We start from the raw sequence: 23,378 nt of genomic DNA on the forward strand, positions 1-23,378 counted from the left end.
TCTTATCTCAGTCATTTAACCACAAATAAATTCAAAAAACTCGTTGACTACCAGACAAGACACTCTCAAGTGCAGAAAATACTGACTAATTTCTTGTTTTTTACAACTCATTCCTGCAGCACTCTATTATTAAGATTGGTTTTGTCACGTAGCAGCTGTTTAAATACCAACAGTAGGAACCTGAAGTTAAACAGGGTGTTTAGTGTGGTTCACATTACCCTAAAGTGGCTGTGTGTTTATCAAGTATTCACTGACACATCGGTGGAATACTAATATTTTAAAAGAAGATTTTTTTTAACGAGTTTATTTAGTTGCTGAGAAGTTTTATCCTCAACACTCACTGGGTCTTGACTGGTGCTGTACTGGGAGGAAACATACCCACTGGATAAAAAGAGCCGAAGCCTTTTGGGTTGTTTATCTCAGTTCCTCACTATCATTTGTCTCTTGCCATACATGTAACACCCTGTGGTTTTCCCGTGTGTGTGTGTGTCTTCCCAGTGTCTCCTGATTGTTCATTCCTTTCACCTGGCCTCAGCCACTCCCCTGCCTCCCATGTGTTTCCTGATTGTTCATGCCCTGGTTTCCCCTCACATATATATGTACTCCCCTGCTTTCGCTTGTCCCCTGACAGATTGTCTTTGTAATACCACCGTGTTCACATCGCCTTCAAGCTTAGTTTTGAGCGTTTTCGTTTTTCAATCCCTGTTTTTTCCCCTTGTTTTATACTCTGCCAGGTAAAGTTAATTGTTGCTGTACCTCACCTGAACTCCTGTCTGTCCACACCCTGGTCGTGACAATACAGGGATACCAGATCTCCTTCCAAGATATGTCATCTTTGAATTCAAGATTCATTGTAACTGTATTTTTGTCATGATTGATGTTCTCATCTGTTTGGTCGTGCCACCACTTTGGTCTGGACTCAACAACCATTTGATAGATTCTTATAATATTTGGTGCAGATATCCGTGATGCCCTGAGGATGAATCCTAATGACTTTCGTGATGCCCTGACATTTCTTCTCGTGCCACCAGCCATTTAAGGTTCTTGCATTCTTGCATGAATCTCAATGTCCACTGGATAACTTGGCATTCATGGACATCCATGAACATCAGCATGTTAGCATGCTGATGTTCAGCATTTAGCTTGAAGCACCCTGTTTAGAGAGCAGTTGACTCAACATATGTTATGACTTCCTGTCTTTAGGTATTCATTTAAATGTTTCCCTTTTCTCATGTCATATTAACCTGTTGAATCATTGAGTTGATGTTGTGGACCAGAACTGATCTATCTGCTGGACATTGTGCCCATGTTACTGCGGTGGGAACACTGTCATGCATTTACTTGGTTTGATGAGGTGCAGTATTTCTCATGTTGAGCTTGTCCGTGCATTGATCCGATAGGAAAGGCTGTTGCTACTGTCCAAGTTTTTCTGCCATTGTGAACTTATCTCCACAACGTAAACAACGTTCCAGTGAGGCATCTGACAACACCTGTATTTAAATAATGTGAAAACAAACGCCACTACCCCAGAGCTACTGAAACAGCCCCAGAACACATATATTGCAGTGTGTGTGTGATGCTCTGAAGTGAGCTTTGTAGCCTTCCTACCATGTGTTTCCTGTTTTTTTTTTACACCTTCTTTGCTCCGACCAACCCCTGATCTCCCAGACAGGGTTCTCTCACATGCACACAAGCCACACAATAAATGATCCCTCACACAGACAAACCACAGAAGGCACACTTTCCTGCTTGGAGCGGTCACTAGTTGAAGGCACTTGTTTTCCAGAAGCTTCTATTTCCTTCTGTCACTGTTTTTGGATTCACAGTCTATCTTCATGGTAATTATAATAATTACCATGAAAATAATTATTTGCTCATTCATTTTCTGAATGAGCAAATAAGCCAGGTTGAGTGTATTTCTTTTTCTATGTGGGTTTTATTTGGTATGCTTTTTTTATTATTGTCTCAGGAATGCCCGAGTGTTGGAGTGAGGTCAGGTGTTTTTCATGATTGTTACTTGTTGTTCACAAGTACATGTTTTATTTGTCATTGAAGATGCTTTTTCCCCCCCCTCTGCATGGATGGTAGGTTTGGGTCAGTAGTTATGCAGAATGTACTTGTTTATTTTGTTCATGTTGAAATACATAAACAGATCTATAACTGTCTGCATATTTTTCCTGCTCTACAGTGGTGAGAGGTACCTCGTGATGTGATGGTGAAGTCGTCTTGTGTCATTACTACTGTGTGTAAACTGCTCCTGTATCCAGTTGAATGACAATGCCCTCGACTGACCAACTCATGCAACCCACACGACCCTGCCACACAATGTGGAAACACATGTACGTGTTGAATCTTATCACTAAGTGACAGAGGGAGGGAGCATTTCAGAGAGTTGGATATAATAAATGCGGAGGGGTAGATTACTTGTTGAATTGACTTTGAATTTAATTGTTTTTGATTTGCTCTTGTATTTAACAGAATGTCCATGCGTCACACACATGGCTATTTTCCATCTGTAGTCCCTATATGATACAAAGCCACCCTAAAATACTAATTAAACAGCGATTTGATAAAAGCATAAAGAAGAATAAAGAAAGACAGCCAACATTCATTGCCAATTCCAAATTGTGTACGCACTGCCAAATCACTGCTTGTCCAGGAAACCACCAGTTGCTTCCTTGGATGCACAGTGAGTAGTTTCACCTCAGGAGTTTCATGTTGTCTCCTGCAGATCGCCCCATCCTTGTTGAACTGGCGTGCTGATCCACCTGTAAGAGTTAAGCAGAGACCTGGCCATGATTGGCAGTCTTGTTAGCACGACCAACTCTGTTTGTTGCCAGGGGGAACATAATCATCTGGGTGAAAGCAAAAGATACATTTTCAAAATTGGTCGAACCCTTTTTATAATCATACTATATCTAGTCTTTGGTTACGTGGCACATGTCTTTGCAATATACTTGGAAAAAAACGTGGTCCCATGTGCCCAAAGACTAAATATACTATGATCAGAAAATGGTTGTATCTCAGAAACTACAAGGAGCACAGACGCGTATTTGGTATCTTTGGGTTTACTTATAACACGTTGACTATCAAAGATATGCACACGTATGCAATGTAAAAAAACTGAGTTCACATGGAAAACATTTGATGCATACAATGTTTTTCCTCATTTTTCTATACATCCTGACTTTGACTATTACATGGGTTTGTGATCTAAAAATACTTATCATACTAAATATAGTCTATAGGCACTAGTCTTGTGTGTGTGTGTGTGTGTGCGAGCGCGCGCACGTACACAACGGAGACAATCTATCAAGTTTCACAAAGCAAACCTAACAATAATACATCACCTGGGAGGTAAAGCTCTTAATCTCATTTAAATTTGAATCTTGCTGATGTTTGCAGTTTCTTTTGCAGGGTTTGTGTAGTACGAGTCTATGTCTGAATGGCCCTATGCAAATCGTATGCATTTATTGATGCATGTTTTGTTTGTTACAACAGTGTGAATGTGTGTGTGTGTGTGTGTGTATAGATAAGCTCTTTAAGCCTGTGCACCAGGTAATTCAGGTAATTGAATAGCCTGTAAGAATAACGTGTGCCATTAGGTTCCTGTGCTTCCAGAACAAACCCTTTTATTTAGTGAATACCCACGCACACACACACACACACGCAAACACACACACACACAAACAAACAGGTACGCAGACACATCAGTGAATCACTTCCATCAAATTAAAGTGACTCCGGCGCCTCAGGGCTTTTGTTATTAGTTTTTTGCTGTACCCCTCTCCCTCTTCCTTTCTCTCTCTGATCCTTCTGCACTGTTCTCTTCCAGTATGACACCGCTATAAATGTAATCTCACAAACCTGACTTTTCAGGAACCATGAAAATAAAAACATTGTTTTTGCTTGTGCCTTTTTCATCACGTGTAAAACTTTTAAACACCGTAGACAGTGTTTCATGCATCTGAGGGCCATACAAGTACAATGAAATATCCCATTAAAAAAATCTAATTTTTTTGTTGGTGTCGTTATTCATCAAAAACTGTTGTAATATATTGTCAGCTGGAATAAACATTTGCAGGTCCTATAATTGTAATATGGAGAAGCTTTCAGATTCCCAAAACACAGAAAGACAAGCGCCTTACTTCTTGACTTGCACTTAAAGTGAATCATTTATTTAATGAAACAGTTTGGATTTGAGTGTCATTTTATTGGACTATTTTAAATGTGCAAGTGAAGACCCACAAGTACGACTGTCCTTTTTCTTCCTTATGTCTGCAACATTTTCACATATGGTCTTTTTCCATTATTCAAAAGAAATATCTAATATTCATACCTAAATGAAAGCTGTTCTATAATGTAGTGTGAAAGAAGGAGAGGAAAATGGGAGCACGGGACCAGGAGGAAGGATGAGACTGGAGGTCGAGAGAGAGAGAGAGAGAGAGAGAGACTCATCTCTGGATGTGTGTGTATTTTGCAAATTAGAATAAAACTCTGCAAAAATGGGAAGGATCAGCCAAATTTAAGGGAAACAAAGAGAGAGAAGCTAGGTTGAAGTGGTGAAGTGAAATCTTCACCCACACATTTCCAAACAAACTCCAAACAACAAACTCCAAACATCTCACATCCTTGGAGACGAGGCAATCTGTGGTGTTTCGAGCACAACGGCACAACAACCCCCCCCCCCCAGTAATCATGTTAAAATGACTATATGGATGGTGAAATTAGATGCTGTCATGGTGGGTGGTGCCTGGTCTTTTTTTCTTGTGTCGACATTGACCAGAGAAAAAAGAAGAACACATTGACCGCGCTCCTCCCATTCGTTTATACTCCATGTCAGCTCAGTGTGTGTGTCTGTGATATTAGGCCGCGCTGTCTCGCTACATCGTGTCTCGGTTATGGATCATATTCTCACCATTCTTTCATACACGCCTCAATGACTTCATCAGCTCTCCTCCACCTCCTCATCATCAGCCTGTGTCACTTTTTCCACCTCTGTCTGTCTGTCTGTCTCCCTCTCTCTGTCTCTCTCTAACCCTTTTTGTCTTTTTTTTTTACTGATTGTGTCTGCTTCTCTTCATTCTTCTCCCCCAACTCCTCCTGTCTGGCCCGGTCTTTCTCTGTCAAGTGTAACCTCCTTCTCCCTCTGACTGTTTGTCTTAAGTCAATTAAAAAAATTGCTCTCTAGCACCCCCTCAAACTTTGACCAGCGACACCCCTCACCCAGAATGTCCAATTGACTTGAAATCGTTCACACATGTCCATCTCCACCTGCTCTCAGACCCCTAAACTCCGCCTACTTAGATTTTCTGCCATTTTGAATTTTGTGAACTGTGGCCCAATTAATCTCTTAGGGGTGTGTCTTGTCTTGTAACACTATTGGAACTAATCACTCGAAACTTGCATGATATGTGCACATTGCATCCTTTAACGTGCAAAAAAAAATAATTATGCGATTTGAACACTAGGGGGCGCTACAATAATTCACCCAATTTGGCCATTTTGGGTGTTTTTCGCTTGTTTTTGTCACATTTTGACGTTATACATTTACGGTTTTCTCCCACAAAAAAGATCCGATCGACTACAATCTTGTTTCCAGGATGATCTGAAGGCATTAAAGATGATTAGTTAGAAGAATTGTGACTTTTCACCCCATTTCACTTGACGTTATGTGGACCCCAATAAACGACCACTTTCTGTGTTTTGTTATTATAGACTGTTGCTTTAACTGATCCAATCCTTCCAAACATAATTATGCATGATGCCAGTCAAGGCCTGAACACATTTACATGAAGAAACCTTTGTTGTCATATAGGAACACCTACTAAAAAAATAAAATGACAAGTTTTAGACTATAATGTCTTCTACTTAGACCGTAATGTTATCTTTTTAGTTGGTAAAAACGATGAAGGTTTTTCATCTGATCGGTAGCTCAACATTAAGTGACCCTGTTTAATTTAATGTACATGATGTGGTCTGGACTTCACGTAGATGATGCATGTATATGTTCACATTCTCAAAGCGCCACCTACTGGCCAAAGCAAATAAGCCTAAAACGCTATTTTAAGGTCCATCTATATGAGAAGTCGGTCTTTAAAAAACCTTCCAAAGTTTGAAGAAATAACATTGTCGATGTTATCTAGGCCTGCTTTACAAATTTAATGGGTATTTAGGAGGCAGGAGGAAATCTACTGAATTTATTTTTATTTTATTTTATTAAGGATATTTTAGGATCCAGGATTTGTGAAGCTTGACCCATACAAAAGAGTGAATACAATTAAGGATATCTCTATGATTTTGTCACTTCACTACCTTTATGGATTTCTTCGTAATATATAAACTTGCATTTATTGACTTTGTGGCTACTTGAAGGTATTATGTATAATAGCGGCCACCCCCATGACTAATACATGATGATAAGATTGAACATCTACAGTCCCTTTAACAGTGCTCCCAGACATGCACTTAAATTAACACAATCAGATTAAGGGGAAAAGGGAAGTGACAAATGGGACATGACAATATAAGAAGATAGAGGGGAAACATGATAACTATATTGATTTGAATAAAGGTCCTCACATGTTTCCTTCTGTTGGGATCTGGCAGGATTGGGTTTGGTTATTAGTATAAAAGTATAGTATACAAAATACATTATTGATAAATAAAATGATTAATATCAATATCATTATTAACATAGAATAATTATTAACATAGATAAATAATAACAGAGCACCATCCTGGGATCAGGGACCAATAACCAAACTGTGGATAAAGTGTCGAAATTGGTGTTCACTTAAAATATCAATTATTAAGGTACCATTCCACATTTATAGAGGGAACAGTGAAGATTTGAATCCGAGCACTGACAATAAAATTAAATATGAGTTTATTTACTTAACAATACTGAATACAAAATCAATAATATAAATCATCAACATCTATTCCATGTCCAAGCATACTAAATCTAAAAGCAACAAACAAGTGTGTGCGTGTGTGTGTGTGCGTGTGTGTGTGAAAAAGAAACCCAACAGAATAACAGCCTTTTCTGTCAAACAAAGCACGTAGACATTGTGAGTGTGTCTGTTTGTTTTTGTGTGTTTGCCCGCAAGGAAAAGATAAGAAGCTGCTGACAGACACGACAGCCTTGTAGGAATAGTGGGTTCAAACAAATGGCATGCCCCCCGCCCCTCCCTCCTCCTCTCTATGACCTTCTCTCTCTCTTTTCTGATTGATCTGCCTTTCACTATAGTCTCTCTATCTCTCTATTCATATTCACCTTACTGTTTTAACCTTAATCCTAATTCTGCTCACTCTTGTTTATCTTGCTGGATGTTTCTTGTTCAGTCTTCTTCATCTCCACGGGGACTGGAAGAAGGCTACTTTGTTTTGTCGAATCTTTCTTTTAGAATAACTCAAAAACGAGTCAGTGATGGACAGATGGGTGGATGGATGTATTTATGTATGAATGGATGGACAAGGGAGACAGCTGTGATACAACAGCAAAGGAAGGGACACAGCCTTGAGAGATATAGAAAATGAGTTGAATGGAAAATAATGGGCATATTTTCATTTAAGAAAGTGACTCCTTATTTCATACATCATTGTCATCATCCAAAATGTCTGTAATGGACAAGAAAAGATGAAAGGAAAATAAAAGACAGAGTACGACAGATAGACACACTAATAGGATAATGCATGCAGTATATCATATTCTCTTCCATAACGTTGTGGTGCACTTTCTGTGGTCTACCCAGCCTGTGAGTAGTTTATAGAACCATCATCCTTCTGGCATGTTGTTATTACTGAATGATGCAAGAACTCAAACTGTTTTGAATGTCTTGGTATATCCAACTTGGCGCTTAATAATATGGAAACAAATTAAACAGCTTCCTAACTTTGGTGATCCCCTGACTTTACCTCTTGTCATAACTCACTTCTGCATGTACTGTATGTCTTTTGTTGTTGTTTAGCTGTGTCTGACTGATTTATATATTTCATTTACTCTGCATGCTTTTATGTTCTGTGCCTCTGACATGGATGTTTTTATTCTGTCCATGTTATCATTGTTCTCCCTTATTTTATTTGCTTTGTGTGTTTTGAATGTGTGAGCCTGTGTGTTGCATGTCTTGTTAGTACTTGACAATGTCGAAGAGTCTCCTGAATGAGGATACTCACTATTAATTGTTCGTGCACCCATTGAAAAGCGTGAATATTGTATAAACCTTGTATATGTAATCTTATGTTTTTAGGTTTGTTTTGTGACATCTGCCTCTCGGGACTACAAATTAAAAATAGCGTCTTGGCTAACTCTGGCACATTTACAGAAATGTTTTTATTAATGTGCAAGATATCCATGGTGCTCGTTAGATAGATCATAAACACTTTGGTGCTCCCTTAAATTTTCATGTGGAACCATCATCAGGTCAAAGTTTGACCTTTTACTTTGTTTTTTGACCAACTTCCTGCAACTGTGCTTTGTATTTAGTGCTACATATAGCATGATAAACTGAAATCCGGAACTTAGTTAACATTATACCCACTTAACATTGTATGCTTATTAGCATGCTGGCGGAGTAGAGCCTCCCATAGCATGACTACGGTTTCACACAACACATTCTGCAATCATACAACCGTGTTCAGTTGTCGTCTTGATGCTTGCGCGTCGTCAACATGGGACGTTTCTAATCTCCATGATCTGGCTAATATGATGTGAGTGCAACATAAAGCAGATGAATCACTACACACATCTCTGATTTGTCAACAGTAAAAAGTAAAGTGACAATTTAGCCTAATTGTTGGGTAATTTAACTTTTCAGATGTGGCTGGAAAGCTGGTGACTCAAAGAATCAGAGTAATTGGGAGACATTTGCCTGGCACACTTGTTTGTCCTCTCCTTAACATGCCACTGATCGTTTAGTTTTTTAAAGCACATCTCTGGTTTCCATGGTGACCTGTGTACGAGGACATATCTGACAGCAAAGCAATGCAACAACCTTATTGTTGCCTTCTGTACTTGTGTTCATACCCAGTTACTTCTGTCTCTCTTTCCAGTGTGAAGTATCCACCGAACGTTGACACATTTCCTTTTACGCTCTACACATGATGAAACAGGCAATCGCCTATATTATATAAAAACATCTGATCAAAGCAGTTTTTGTTGAGGAAAAAAGTCAAAACACTGGAGGCAGTAATGCTAGAGACACCTTATGTATCATGACCAACCAGCTGATATTTTATTCAAACAATAGAGAAACAAACAATAAATTATTTAAGTCAAGCATACAGCTTCATCATGAATATTTTTCTGAATACAGCAAAGCAGGTTTTTGCTTAAACTAACAACTTTTCTCTGAGTATGACAATACAATCCCCACAATCCTCAGAAGGGAAGCTGAAACTCTGGACCAAAGCAAATTGCATAAAAATCTGAAATGTGTCCAATATGTGGTTTTGACACTATTAGTTAATGTAAATAAACCAAAACAAAAATCGACTCAATTACACAACCAGGCTTAAATGTCTGAACTTGAAATACATGTGGCTTTGATGTAAAGAACTGGAAGAGAAAACAAGCCAGTTATGAGCAAAATCAGGAATGTCACTTTGGAGCACGCAACAATGGAATGTGCTGATAAGGCCAGCAAACTGGCAGACACAGGAAGCACACACACACACACACACACACACACACACACACTTTAAAATACATGAATTTGGAGCAGATTTCGTACAAGCTCTTGCTGGAGAAACTATACTTTTTTACAACAAAGCATCTTGTAAAATGACTCGTTATCTGGCTCCTCAGCTACTGAAATTATAACGGGGTAATTTACCTGCCAACTGTCTTCTGTGAAATTTGAACAAATCACCGAGCAGTGTATGAGCTTTGAGTTTATGCGTTTAAAAAATGCATCACACTTGAATTAATAGCAACTTTCACAAGAGAACAGAATAAAGATATTTTAAAGCAAAGTGAGGCTGCTCTCTAAGATGAGCTACAGCTAAAGACAACTGTGTGCGGTTGTGTGTATCTGGAGTAAATTACTTGCAATGTGAACACCACACACACCTCACACAGTGTTTTGTATCCCACCACCTGTGACATAAAAGCGCTGCCTGCACACAGCTAATCGTGTTTCACTGTCGCTGAGGAATCGTTATTCTTTTCTTATTCTTTTGAACAAAAGCAATGTGTTAAATCCCAGTTAAGTCCGGTCTGTGAGCGGGCCTGATCACGGGACACATGGGAGGGGATGATGGAGAGATGACAGATTTTTCTTTTACTTCTCAGAGCTGGGTCAAAAAAGATTTGGAAAAGATAAGCAGTTACTTTGAATTTTTGCTCTATTGCTTTGATACTCTCACTACCTAGGCACACACACACAAACACCCGCAGACACACACACGCTTGCACGCACAGTCACATGCCGACCATTCCCATGCTTGTATCCGCTGCCAGCTCTCACAGACTGTTGGTAACCCTCAACCCCTTAAACAAAAGGACCTCTTCCTGAGCTGTTACTGGCAGACACACACACACACACACACACACACGCACACACACACGCACACACACACACACGCACACACACACACGCACACGCACACGCACACACACGCACACGCACGCACACACACACACACACACACGCACACACGCACACACACACACACGCACACACACACACGCGTAAGTATCAGTTGTATTTTCAGCAGAGACCTAGAACATTACTCTAATTCCCACAGATCTTTTTTACACTGTGGCACCCTGCAGACGTGTAAAGCAGTGGGTCAGATTGTGATACATTTGAGCATCTTCGTGAGGAAAAAAGCAGCGTGACAAAAAAAAAACCCAGGGGAGCCAAATATATGAACACGCCGATTGGAACCGCTAAAGTGGCTTCAATCTTTTATGTTGTATCTTGAAAGTGGCTCCTATCTCATCTCTCATCCAGAAGTGCTGGTAATCTACAAATAGGCGGCTTAATTGTCCCTTTTCTGCCACCCGCCTGTTCTTTTAAAATCTCTCTCTCCTCTCCGTGTTGAGGGTCTGAGGATCACATTTGTATCCGTGTTAGCAGACTTCAAGTTAGCAGTTGGAATGCCAACCATGCTCAGAAAACTGGGCAGAACGCAGCTTCCCAATCTGACATCTCCTTTGATGTGTTAAGCGAGGGACTGATGAAGGGAGAGAAAGTGTGTGTGTGTGTGTGTGCTTTAGAAAGAGAGAGGCGGAGTCAGTGACAAAGAAAAAGAAGGAGCGGGAGGTTTATGGGATGGAAGGACAGACAGAAGCAGGACTATATTATATTATGTTAGTGTGCATTTCAGATCTGTTTGTGGTTAACTTAATTTCACGTCGAGATTTTGGTTTACACTTTGTCAAAACCCTCTTCCTCCTTCCTGCTGTCTCGCGCTCACTCATCTCAGCATGCTCCTGGCACAATAAGGGCCTTAAGTTCCTACAAACACTCTTTTTATAATATAAAGGAACGCAACTACATACACATGAGATAGGAATAAAATAACACAGGGGTTGGAGTCAATTCACTTTGAATTGGTATTTAAATCCTGAAATAAAAATGTATGCATATTTGATACAATATTAATGCAATTTTGTATTTTGATTTTTAGTGTGGTATGGAATTTTTTATTTGTTTTTTTGTCCAAAATATCTTCAGATTTTGGTTATTGGAGGAGAACACTTTGATTGAAACAGCAACAACTGTGTTAAATAGCAAACCATGTTTGGCTGGAAATATTTATGCGTTTACAAGTTTGGCCTGATGAAGGTTTACTTGCAAGAACGTGAGTCATATGTGTATAATGCAAGCAGCGGGTTTTTACAGTCCAATCGGTGCCTTCTTCTTTTCTGCGTGTGTCTGCGTTGCTGTAATTATATGGAGTCAATTGCAAAATAGATAAAAAGAAGAAATTGTCCAACAATTCCAGATGCATGTGCCAGTTTGGATGTGTCAACGGGGGGGCTGGGAGGGACACACACACTCGCACTTTTCATGGTGCGTGAGGAAGATCTCATCTATGACCCAGCGCACCCGCGGCCTCTGATGGCGCTGATACAGGCTGACATCTGGGGTGTACTTCAGCACCTAAAGGAGTCAGCAGGAAAGAAGAGAGATGGTGAGAAAATGCCTGGATTGTTGGTCGGTGTTGAAAATACTTTATCAACTCATTGCAGTTGATGGCTCTCAATAAATGCAATTTGACAGACTTGAGAAATGAGGAGAAAGTAATGAGAAGCTGATGTAAAAATACTGTACATTAGATAGAAAGCAAAGTTCCTAAGAATACAATGGTGTACTGTAAGACTATTGGGGCCCTGAGACAACAATTACAGGTCCACAGTTTATCTCGTAATCAAAGCCGACCACACTGGAATTCCTCTATTATCTGAACATTCATTCACTCTTATTTGTTTTCATGATAACTGGAGCTTGTTGCCAACTGATTCACTGTTGACTGTGCAAAAAACTAAACAGGATACAATATCGTAGATAACACACTGTATCAAACAACAGTACAGTGTACACATAGACTGATATCTACAATATGTCAAAAAGTTAGCATATTATGGTTTCATATACAACTTAGACTATTATTTATGTGTAGTCAAAAAAGAGATTACAAGGCCCAGTTTTCATTGAGTCTAAAAAAGTGGAATAAAAGGTATTGTATAGAATCGGTCAGTGTTTCACTCTAACTGACTGTGTTGCAGTTGCCAATTGTTTCGCATGTGATATTCAATGTGAAAATGGAGTAGAAGTACAACTGATGCAGTCAATTTGTTCTCCAAAACTCAGCAAAAGCAAGGCTGCCCATGATTTATGTCAGGGCTCTCAGGCACTGAAACAATACTGGGAGTAATAATGTGTTTATTTTGAAGTTAAGTTAGAGATGGAGGCAGTGACTGTATATAAAGACACAAACACGCCTATTTCATGCTTACACATACACAGAGCACAATTACAACCCAAATCCTACTTTTGTCACAATTTCTATTGTATGACTTTTAAACGGGGAGAGAGAGAGAGAGAGAGAGAGAGAGAGAGAGAGAGAGAGAGAGAGAGAGAGAGAGAGAGAGAGAGAGAGAGAGAGAGAGAGAGAGAGAGAGAGAGCCCTATGGACCATGTTTCAATAATGAAGCTATACAAGAACAAAGACATGGAGGGAAGAGAGAGAAAGGAATGAATGACAGGCTTAAAGAACAAGGATGGTGCATTGCAAAGGGATACATTTAAAATGAGAATTGGGGAGGATGATGGAAGCCCAGAGAGAGAGCGATGGAATGCTAACAATGCACCGAGACAGATATGGAGAGATTAGAGAGGGACAGACGAAGGCAGACATAGAAACAAATGGAGGAGAGGAACTGGGAGAAATTGTGAGGCTGATGATGCATTGTGTTGCTGCTTCATTGTTGATGCAGCGTCTGCTTCTGCACGCCCAATATCCTTTTCCTGCTTACTCACTCACTCACTTACTCACTTACTCACACCTCTTTCAGCCAAGCACCTAAAATGTCCTGGAAATGTGAGATGTCAGTCTCATGCTTAAATAAAGCCAAGTCTAAATTGAATGCCGTCAAGTTAACTGAAAGGCCAACGCATGCACAAGCATTCAGCATGCAGAGGTATTACATGTACATCATTTTGTTCACCTTCTTAAAAGCACTCACGCTTGTTGTTTTATTTATAACCCATCGAAATAAAATAAGTATAAAACTGAATATACTAAGATTGTTTTCATGGCAGAATAATCTACAAAAAGGTTAATTGTGATGGTGCAGGACAAGGGGGAAAAAGATCAGACCAAAAACACAATAATCATCGTTCAACCTAAACCTCCATTAATGAATATCTACAAATGATTTACATACTGACTGTCAATAGGAATGAGCCTTTTTAATTGTTAACTATACTTCGGCACAGTCGCAGGTCCTCTTCTACTGTGCTCACAGTGTTTATTGTTTAGACATCCTTTTTAAAATCACGTATAACCTTTTCTCAGTCATATACATACATGTGTTATTGAAGTGATGCTTTGATAGATGTGTGTCTTCATTTCATACGACCTACCTCGTGTAGTTTGAGTGTCTTCTTGGAGGCCTCACAGGTGCAGCCGTTGTTCCAGTTCTCGGTTCCGCAGCCACAGTTGCCTCCACATTTTTTAACTAGCAGACATCGAGGGAAGAAGACGGCGTTGGTGGCCTTCAGCTCCTCACGCAGGTTCACAGAGTAGTTGCGAGGCGTACAGCTGTACCGCTTGACGTCGTCATAGAGACGGTTCAGATCAACTGGAAAGTGAGTGAGAAAAAGACAGAAGATAACTCTTTGGTTACATTTTTGTTGGATGTGACTTTCCAATAGAGAAAAGCCTTCTCTGATGTCTTATTGCTCGTCTATTGCTTCATATCATCATTAATAGAAATGGGGGACAAGTTGGTGACAATGACAGAAGAATGAAACCGGGGCGAAGCAAAGGAGCTGTAATTCACACAACAAAATATGCTCAATATTGATTGAATGGTAGGAGTCGATAGGAGTACAATTCAACAACACTTGACTGTAGAGGAACAGATGGGAAGAATATATAAGCCGAGATGCAACAAGAGAGAACACAGGCCAGAAGAGGAAGCAAGGGCTATTATTAATTGATTGTAGATTGAATGCATCGACTGCAGTCTTTCTTCATGTCATCACTTTGGAAAAATTCACCTCACACATAAGACCTTTGTTCATTGGCCTCCTGCAATGGTTCAAAACTAATTTCAAAAGAACTAAAGGGATTATGGGACAAGCTGATGGGGTGGGGGATGAATTAAAGGGCCAAAACCAGGAGCTCCATAACCATAAGCCTGATACAAAAATGTGTGTGTATTTCTGTATGTTTCACAAGGATTAGCATTAGAGACCACTGATTGAATGACAGAAGTGCACATTGTTGCTCAGCACAAGGAGCACCAGAGGCAAAACTGTAGCAGGGGAGCATTTATTCTGATATACATTTATTTATGTGTAATGTACTTCAGGAGGGGAGCATCTCAAACATGTGTTTGAATGTGATTGAAGGAGACCAAGGATGTGTCTTTTATGGTGGAACACTTTTATTTCTCTTATTCAGGGTTGGTAGGGTTGAGTGAGATATTCTGATACAATTAATAATTACCTGTTGGAAAAAATGTATTCAGCAATCTCATCCAATTATCACAATACAAACGTGCTAACTTAAATTAATTAGTTTCTGTAATTTTTAGATAATACAAATACCAAAAATGCGGAAATTTCACTCTTACTTTCTTTGTAAAGCAGAAAAGTAGAACAACATTCTGCATTCCAGCTGTGAAAATACAGTCATCATCAGAGGACTTGAATCATTTGGCATATTAGTGGAGCAGCAGTAAGTACCCATAGAAATAAAATTGCCTTGTCTACATGCAAATTTAGCTGGAACTGACATTTTAAACTGTTGACTAATTACCTAGAAACTGTGTTTTCACGCTGGGAATCTTCTCAGCAACAGGAATAATCTTGATGAACCTTACACTGTGCAAAGCACCTGCTTTGTGGAAATTTAAAAATGTATTTTACGACTTGCTAATAAGACCCATTTTTACTGAACAAAATAACAAAATACAGTACCCCATTTAGATAACGCTGTTCAAAGTATAACATATTATTACTTAAGTCTGGTCAAATTCTGCAGGCAATCCAGAGTGGTTTGAAGGACAGACAAGACAGAAAATAAAATAATTAAAGAGTTGAGACAGAGAATTGGAAAGAAAGAAGAGCAACAATCAGCTGCCGATGGACTGCGTTCTCCACTGAGGTCATCAGCAGGATAATCATCCCCACACTGTCCATACCAAGCCTGGTGATTACACAAGGCCAATGTAGCAATGGTTTTGCTTTACTTTAACTTTACACTTAACAAAAGATGAAAACAAATTAAAATCCTTCCATATAATTTTCTTTTGTAGCAAAATGGGACTACAAACTGCATTTCTTACACAACCCTGTTGTACCAGGACAATAAATGAAAGAGGCTTAAAATTGTGATATTCAATCAAAAAAAACTTTATTCTACCACTCATTTAAAATGTAGCCGCAAAGACACCCTTTGCATGAACCAAATCCTTTAAAACACATTCAATTCTGTGCTTCTTTGTGCAACTCGGAAGCCATAATTGAGTGGGCTAAGACCAACAGTTACATGACAAAAATAAGCGAAAGGAGAGGATGTAACAAATTAATATTTGATATTGGTAACACTTGTGGGCACTTGGAAAAATGTTAAATATATAAATTATTAGTATTATTTTGTGTGTTTTATCTATTTTTCTCTGTACATTCATCATACTAGTTCAAAGTACTGTTGGATGATGTTATTTGTTTGGAAAAAAAAAACCAAAAACATGGAGATTGTACCATTAATGCCTCCCAATCTACTTCCTGTATACCACCAATTTCCATCAATAAATACATTTGTAAAAAAAATAAAAATAAAAATATATATATATATATAGATTCCATTGTTTTCTAAATTTTGTAAAATAAATTCTCTCTACTTTGATGCTGATTTCCTAGAGGTGCAGGACTTGTGTATTGCAGTGAAAAAACAAGGCCACAGTGAATACAATATGACAGGAGCATAACGCCCCAAAACTTCTCAGGGTTCAGTGGGTTAATGTTGCCCCGAAGGTTCAGAAGTGACTGCCCTGAGCTCCATGGGAGGCAAAAAACTCCCAAGTTCAACATGGACACAGTCTGACGCTTCACTACCTGAAGAAACCTCTTTCAGGGACGGTGACTGAACAACTTCTCAGCAGAAGCAACATGACAAGAAGCTTGCTCGTGGAATGTGACTGTCCAACAAAAAGTCTCATCCGCCTGCTCTGGGTCCCCACACAACTAAGGTCAAAGTGGCAGCATCGCCAGTTGCTTTTGTTCTGTAACCGTGGCGCCGCTGTCAGAATTAGTGTGTGACTCGTACGCTGACTGTACCCAAGTCCTGTACACCCTTTGCTCCCAAAGGAGAAGAGGACAGAGCAAGCGGTGTGGAGACCTTCCATAATTATCGAACTGAAAGAAAAAAGAATCATGGTTTTGGATACGAGGGACATTTCTGCAGTCAGTCCAGAGTGGGGTTGTTTTCTTTAATTATTGTTAAAGCACATGGATCCAAATAGAGGCTTGAAACAAATGCACTATTCAAATATATTTGCAGGGAAGATTAATAAAAGGTTCTTAGACCATTACTAGATTATTTCACTTCATAAAGTGCAATGGGCTTTTATGACCCAATGCAAGAATAAATAACTTTACATGATGGATGATTTACGGTGAACTACAGCTACAGTATTACTTGGTGAGATTGGCTTGCATTGGCTTGTGTTTGAGCGTTGCTGCAACAACAGAGGTCCGTTAGAGAGAAACTGCCTCGAAATAGCATGTCCTTCTTATTAGTATAACAATAAGAAATGTGCTTGGTGTGAATGAGTGAGATACACCAACATGCTGGGGTCAAGGGATTGATAATATATAAGCAATTGTGGACACAAAACATGTGGGAAGCCCAACAAACAACAATCATGTTTGCAGCACGTGTTTTATGTTGGGCCTTTTCACTTGCATGGCAAAAAAACAAAACAAGGTTAGATACAATAGCCATATAGAAAGTAAATGGTACTGTATGTCCATGCTTATGTGTGAGAGGTGTTGTGTTAGTGTCTGCATGTTGAAATCCCAGCATTCTGTTTAAGAGCCAGTTGCTGTGTGCACATCCGCTATGCAGACGGCTCAATGAAAGTTGGATTATGTCTGGCTTTGTGTGAGCATTACCAGGTTAAATGTGGACAACTGATTCAAACAGTGCATCTGTGTCACGTTCAAACAAAATCAGGGTCATTTATTGGTGTGTATTTTGGATAAGTGGAGACATAACAATTGGGTTGACACCAATGTGCACATTTGCATAAAGATAGTGATCATTTGCTACTATATTTGGAAAAAAAATGAAACTCTGCTGTAGAACTTGATTTGAAACTGATGAAATATCATATGTCATTTGACCACAATAATAACTGCCTTACCTAACTTATGATGTGACGTGGAAAAATGAATCTCATCATCTAGGACCAAACACATTCTGCTACACATTTACTTTTGTTGTGAAAGGTACAGGTGACAGACAACCAATCATATCTTCTTTTGGGATTGTACTGAAGAGCAGATTTTCAACAAGTGATGGCTACACAGTTAATGACAGACTTGCAAGGACATCAAGTGTCGTGACAGGTGTCTGACATTTGAAATCCTTGTTACACAAGGCGATGGTACAAAAGCACAGTGAGTTACCTGCTAATGTTTCAGTTATACCGTACGAGTGAAGATGGAGGCAAAGGTCACGTGGGAGTGTGTAGGCGTGTGCACTGTATGTGCTCGCAGGGTCGAGCTTGTGTCTCTTTAAAGGGAACGACTGTAATCTCAGAGAAGCGGGGAGACTGTCACTCACAAGAGCCACCGACATTGTGTGTTGTTTCTGTGCGTGTTTGTGACAATGATCGAATATATTCTGCCCTAAAAATCTATTATAATGTTTTTGTGAACATTATTTTTTACTATGTGTGTTAGTTACTTGGTCTTAAAAGTTTCCCAATTAATATTCCATTTTGACTTGCTGTCCTTCTTGGGATCAAAGGTGGGTGTGAGCTTCTAAGTATGTGTCTTAATGAAAACAAAGCTATGCTGCTGACTGTGGCAGTTTTCTGCTCCGCTGCACTGGTTACATTTCCAATTAGAGAGAGATACGCATGTACAGGGTATCAAAGACCTGCAGCACCTATGCACCTTCCTGTAGGGCTGTAACACACACACACACTCCCCATGTATGGAGCCTTCTAAGGCCAGCCCAACACACACATGCACTGATAAATAGACATGGATTTGCTGTCAAGCACAACTGTTTACTAGGGAACAGGAGAGCCCTGGGTAGAAAGACAGGGGGGGGTGCAGGAGAGAGATACCGAGGCACAGGTGAGAGAGACGGGTCGAGAGCACTCGGATCTGTAGACACAAACAGGCTCCCATGATCGCCTGACGTGTGTGTGTGTGTGTGTGTTTACACATATTCATGCCAATACATACACTATCTCTGTGCATTTTAAGGACACAATCTATTGCCTCAGTGACCCCAGGTCGTTGGTGCTGACTTAACGGTAAATAATTGCCTTGAACGCTGGTCTTGTGTCACATTAAATCTGTCACTGACTCACTTTTAGAGCCACTCGAGGGCCAAATGCTCATTTGATGATGCAACAGCTTAGTAAGGCTACAGTATGTTGTGGCATGATAATATGATGATCTGTTATATTAAAAGAAAGCTTTTCTAAGCCTATTTCTTTTCCTTTTCAGCTCAGGAAAGTAAAACACACAGATGTTTCTTCTACCGTTATTTAACCCTTCAGCCATAGTAAATTAAGTGGCGTACGAGATACACTCAACCACTGCATAGGAAACCCTTCATTCACACATGTTCACCATTGCAGTCATTACAGCCCTCACTAACAATTTCGTTAAATTACAGAGCCATAGACTGTCCACTGTAATGCTGTACCATTGAGTTTTATGTATGGCGTAATATGTAAGAATGGGCCACCTGCTGTGGGGGTCTTTCTTGGTCAGCAAAAGGCGGCATGCTCTCCCCTCCCCTCTATTACACCAGCTAGCAACGACTGCAGCAGTCTGCAGCGAAATAGTGTGAACGCAGCAGAGTGTTGAGGCTCACCATCTGCAGCACATTAAAATGAGATGACAACATCACCGTTCTCATCTTCCTGTATCAGCTTTACAACTGTGACTTAACATGTCACCTCCAGTCCGCTGGTCTCATTATACAAGTTGCTTGTATACTTCAACATAAATCTCAGATCTTTTGCCAATCTCACATTTTTATACATGTTAATAGTTCATATTTCTGTTAAATGTCCCTTTATACCTTTCTATCCATACAGCAAGACAACACAGTACAAAAGCTATAAGATATCTGTTTGATCCATATGATCCTACGCCAAGTGAAATATTAAAAACAAAGATTTTTTAATTAAGCCTGATATAAAATATACGTATGTATTTCAGGAAATATAGGGATCTCCACTAGAATTCTTTAAAGCCCCATTTAGCATTATTTTCTATATTATTCATTCAACAAACTCATTCTCAAGGGGCTTCAAGTACTTTGCAGCTCTACACAGATTTTTGACACTGACCATTTTTCCATTTACCCATTCAGGAGCCTAGTTTTTAGTTTTTGTCGTTTATATGCATTTCTTGCTACACCAAATTGTGGGACTACTTTGTACAATTGTGACTATTTAAATGCTGCAAAACTGGCGCTTCACTCTGTTATTTTTTTTTTAATAGTTTGATACCATCCAATGAATAACAATTACTGTCTCTTCTCTTCATTATTGGCAGCTTACTAAAAGGACGTGGAGACATGTACGTTTTGGGTTTAGTTGTCTGCTAAACTGAATTTGTTTAAGATGATGTACATATGTTTGTGGGACAGTTTCATGTATGGCTTATAAAACAGAGGGTTTTTTAAGTCCATCTTACCTTTATTATGTCTGCTTGCCAGATGATAGGCCCTGGATCTATAATGTATGTGTGTTTGAGTATAGATACTGTCCAGGTCCTGTTTCCAGGTGTCTGGGCTCAGGGATCTGAAAAGCTGTTCTACAGTGTCAAAGGCAGCTATGGTCCGGTCCAAATCCTCCAATGAGAAAGGAACCTCTGTGACTGCCGCTGGCATCCGCCCTCCTGCCCTGTCCTGCAAAGAGCAGATGATAAAGACAACGTTAGGATTTCTATTACTCATTTGAGCCTATTCTAATTTTGGCCATCGTACATTAAAACAGTATTATGTCCAGCACTTTAGGAAAACCGTGTGTAGCCATGTGCCAAAACCTTCTAGGATACGTGTGAATTAGTCTATTATTTCCTTCACCAATTATTATCTTGTGCAATATATGCCCTTTGAAATGGTTGCTGGAGAGCCAGGGGAAAAGTCACTGTGATGTTTTGCATTGTGTGGTAGGCAATCAGGTGGCGATGCAGAATTTAATTTATTTTTAATGAAATTGGGAAAACATAACCCTTCTTCTGCGACTAAGAAAACATTGGATTTCTTTGCAAGCACTGGAAAGGTATCCGAGGATTCATTGGAAGATGTGGAAGGACCAACAGATAACCGGCCACAGTCACTTTTGGTCATTCAACTCCTCCAACACTCGTGGTCATTAAGGAGATCCAAACCAAACTTCGACATGCTTTGCATGCTTGAAAAAATGTGCTTTACTTTAATCTAAATGTGTTTTCTTAACCTGCTATCAAGTCATCCTGAATGGGTAACCATTTCCTATTTATATATATATTATTGGTGCCATTCATTTTGCAATACTTTTGAATACTAATACAACACAGTCCTTCACCTTGTTTGTAGACGTCAACATGTGGTCTGAGATGCAGTTTAGAAACAGCGGCACATTGTTAAGAGACAATAAAGACAAACAAGAATGTTAAACAGGGAATTTCTTATGTTTTAAAACTTAATTAAGCTTATATGATGCATTTGCTTCTGAATGTGAGTTTCCTTTTATATGTTACTTTTTCACCACAATGGACATTTACAAAAGTAAAGGCATATTGCACAAGATGATTCCTAGTGAACTTCTGCTCCTTGCTGCAGGCTATTTATCTAGCTAGGAGGCAATTGCAATCAAACGCTTCTGAATATTACACCTGTGACATTGCCTGCCATACATACAGATCATAAGGCACACGGGTTGATGAGGACAACATGTCAGGGGACTTGGATTCATTAAAGCTAATAGAAGTAAACCTTAAGATATGTGAATATTCATTGTAAGAGCTTCAATACAAGGACTTCAGTGTGACTTATGAATGATCATTTTAGTATCAAAGCATGCTCTAAAAAACGTGGCTCATTTAATACAAAAGCTCCATTAGATTACTTTTATAATAACAATTTATTGTCATCTGATGGAATTTGTATTTACTTTCACTAAGAATTGAAGAGGAAATGAGAGGCTGAGATCTAAACAATGATCAGGATTATAATGAATGAATTACACTCTGTATTTTCTCAGTAACGTGAAACAGTTGTAAACATGAACTTAATGTAAAATGGCAATTTGAATATAAAGAGCGGCACATGCACGGTACATCCCATCTGCACTGGCAGTGACATATCCATACATAGGAAAAAAAACATACACCCACACAAATGTAACCCTTATCAATCCATGCATAAAAACTGCCATGCAGCCTAACGCACACAAATGATTCTGGTCACATATGTCACTGAACCCCACTGCTCGTCCACACCGACGCACACAAATTACACTGATGTACGTAATAAAAACATTAGTCTATGGAATCATGTCATTTCACATCTCAGGCAACATGCATATTACAGTACATACATGGATACATTTATTCTGTGTGTGGTGTGCGTGTGTATGCAACAGGGCCATATGTATGTATTTAATAGTCTAGCCATTGTTCCCTGTTGTGTTTAAGAAGACATGTGTGGGATGACAAGGTTGGAAGGGCAGGTAGGTTGTGGTTGTATGTGTGGAAATACCATATTTTCTGTGCTATAAACAGTATTGTCATGAAGTTATCAACATATTAATCTGGAACAAGGGAACTGATGTTGTTGTTTTTTACAATTGAATAACAAAATTTCTTTTTATGTTGTGCCAAACTATTAAATATACACATTTATGTATACCATTTATTGGTGAATGTGTGAGCTCTGTTTCTGCCACATCTATAAAGTGTTGTCAAGCGTGCCTGCTTATTTATTTTTTTAACAATTCATATAGTCTGTATGTGTGTGCATGACTTACCGACATGGGCATAGTGACAGCCTCCCAGTTGGTGTTGGATGCAGGCAGAGGAGAGTCATACTGCAGACATTACCAATCATCAGTTGATCAATTGTGGGCGAGAACCATACCAAAGAACAGAAAAGGAAAGATGATTATCAAATGAATACAAATTATGTCTGGTGTTATTCATTCTTTTCACTTAGTGGTAAAATCAGATGGACTATGACTGATTGAGGCCTTGAGGTAAAATATAACTGATGCAAATAGTTCCCAAAGCAACTGAACATGTGATTTAGGTAAGACCGAACAAATCATGGGAGTTTTTCAATTTCTCAAACATGACAGCCATATATTGTATATATATTTCTACACCTGCTCACAGTCACTGTAAGTGATGGTTGAGGTGAGGCAACTGCGGTAAAATGCGATATTCATGTGTCTC

The 23,378-nt window shown here is 39.3% G+C and overlaps 1 protein-coding gene across 1 annotated transcript in view; it reads right to left on the reverse strand.

Annotated features, from left to right (window-relative positions):
• Positions 1–11,762: 11,762 nt before the first annotated feature.
• The window catches only part of pdgfd (platelet derived growth factor d), a 45,541-nt gene continuing 33,925 nt past the window's right edge, over positions 11,763–23,378 (reverse strand). Inside the window, exons 4-7 of the mRNA XM_034548755.1 lie at positions 22,955–23,014; positions 20,637–20,850; positions 14,100–14,317; positions 11,763–12,113 (exon numbers count right to left, since the gene is read on the reverse strand). Coding sequence (XP_034404646.1) covers positions 11,979–12,113; positions 14,100–14,317; positions 20,637–20,850; positions 22,955–23,014 — 627 coding nt within the window. The 3' untranslated portion in view covers positions 11,763–11,978. The remainder of the gene's footprint in view (positions 12,114–14,099; positions 14,318–20,636; positions 20,851–22,954; positions 23,015–23,378) is intronic.

This window comes from Cyclopterus lumpus, chromosome 13 (genome assembly GCF_009769545.1).
Source record: "Cyclopterus lumpus isolate fCycLum1 chromosome 13, fCycLum1.pri, whole genome shotgun sequence".
NCBI classification, from domain to species: domain Eukaryota; kingdom Metazoa; phylum Chordata; class Actinopteri; order Perciformes; family Cyclopteridae; genus Cyclopterus; species Cyclopterus lumpus.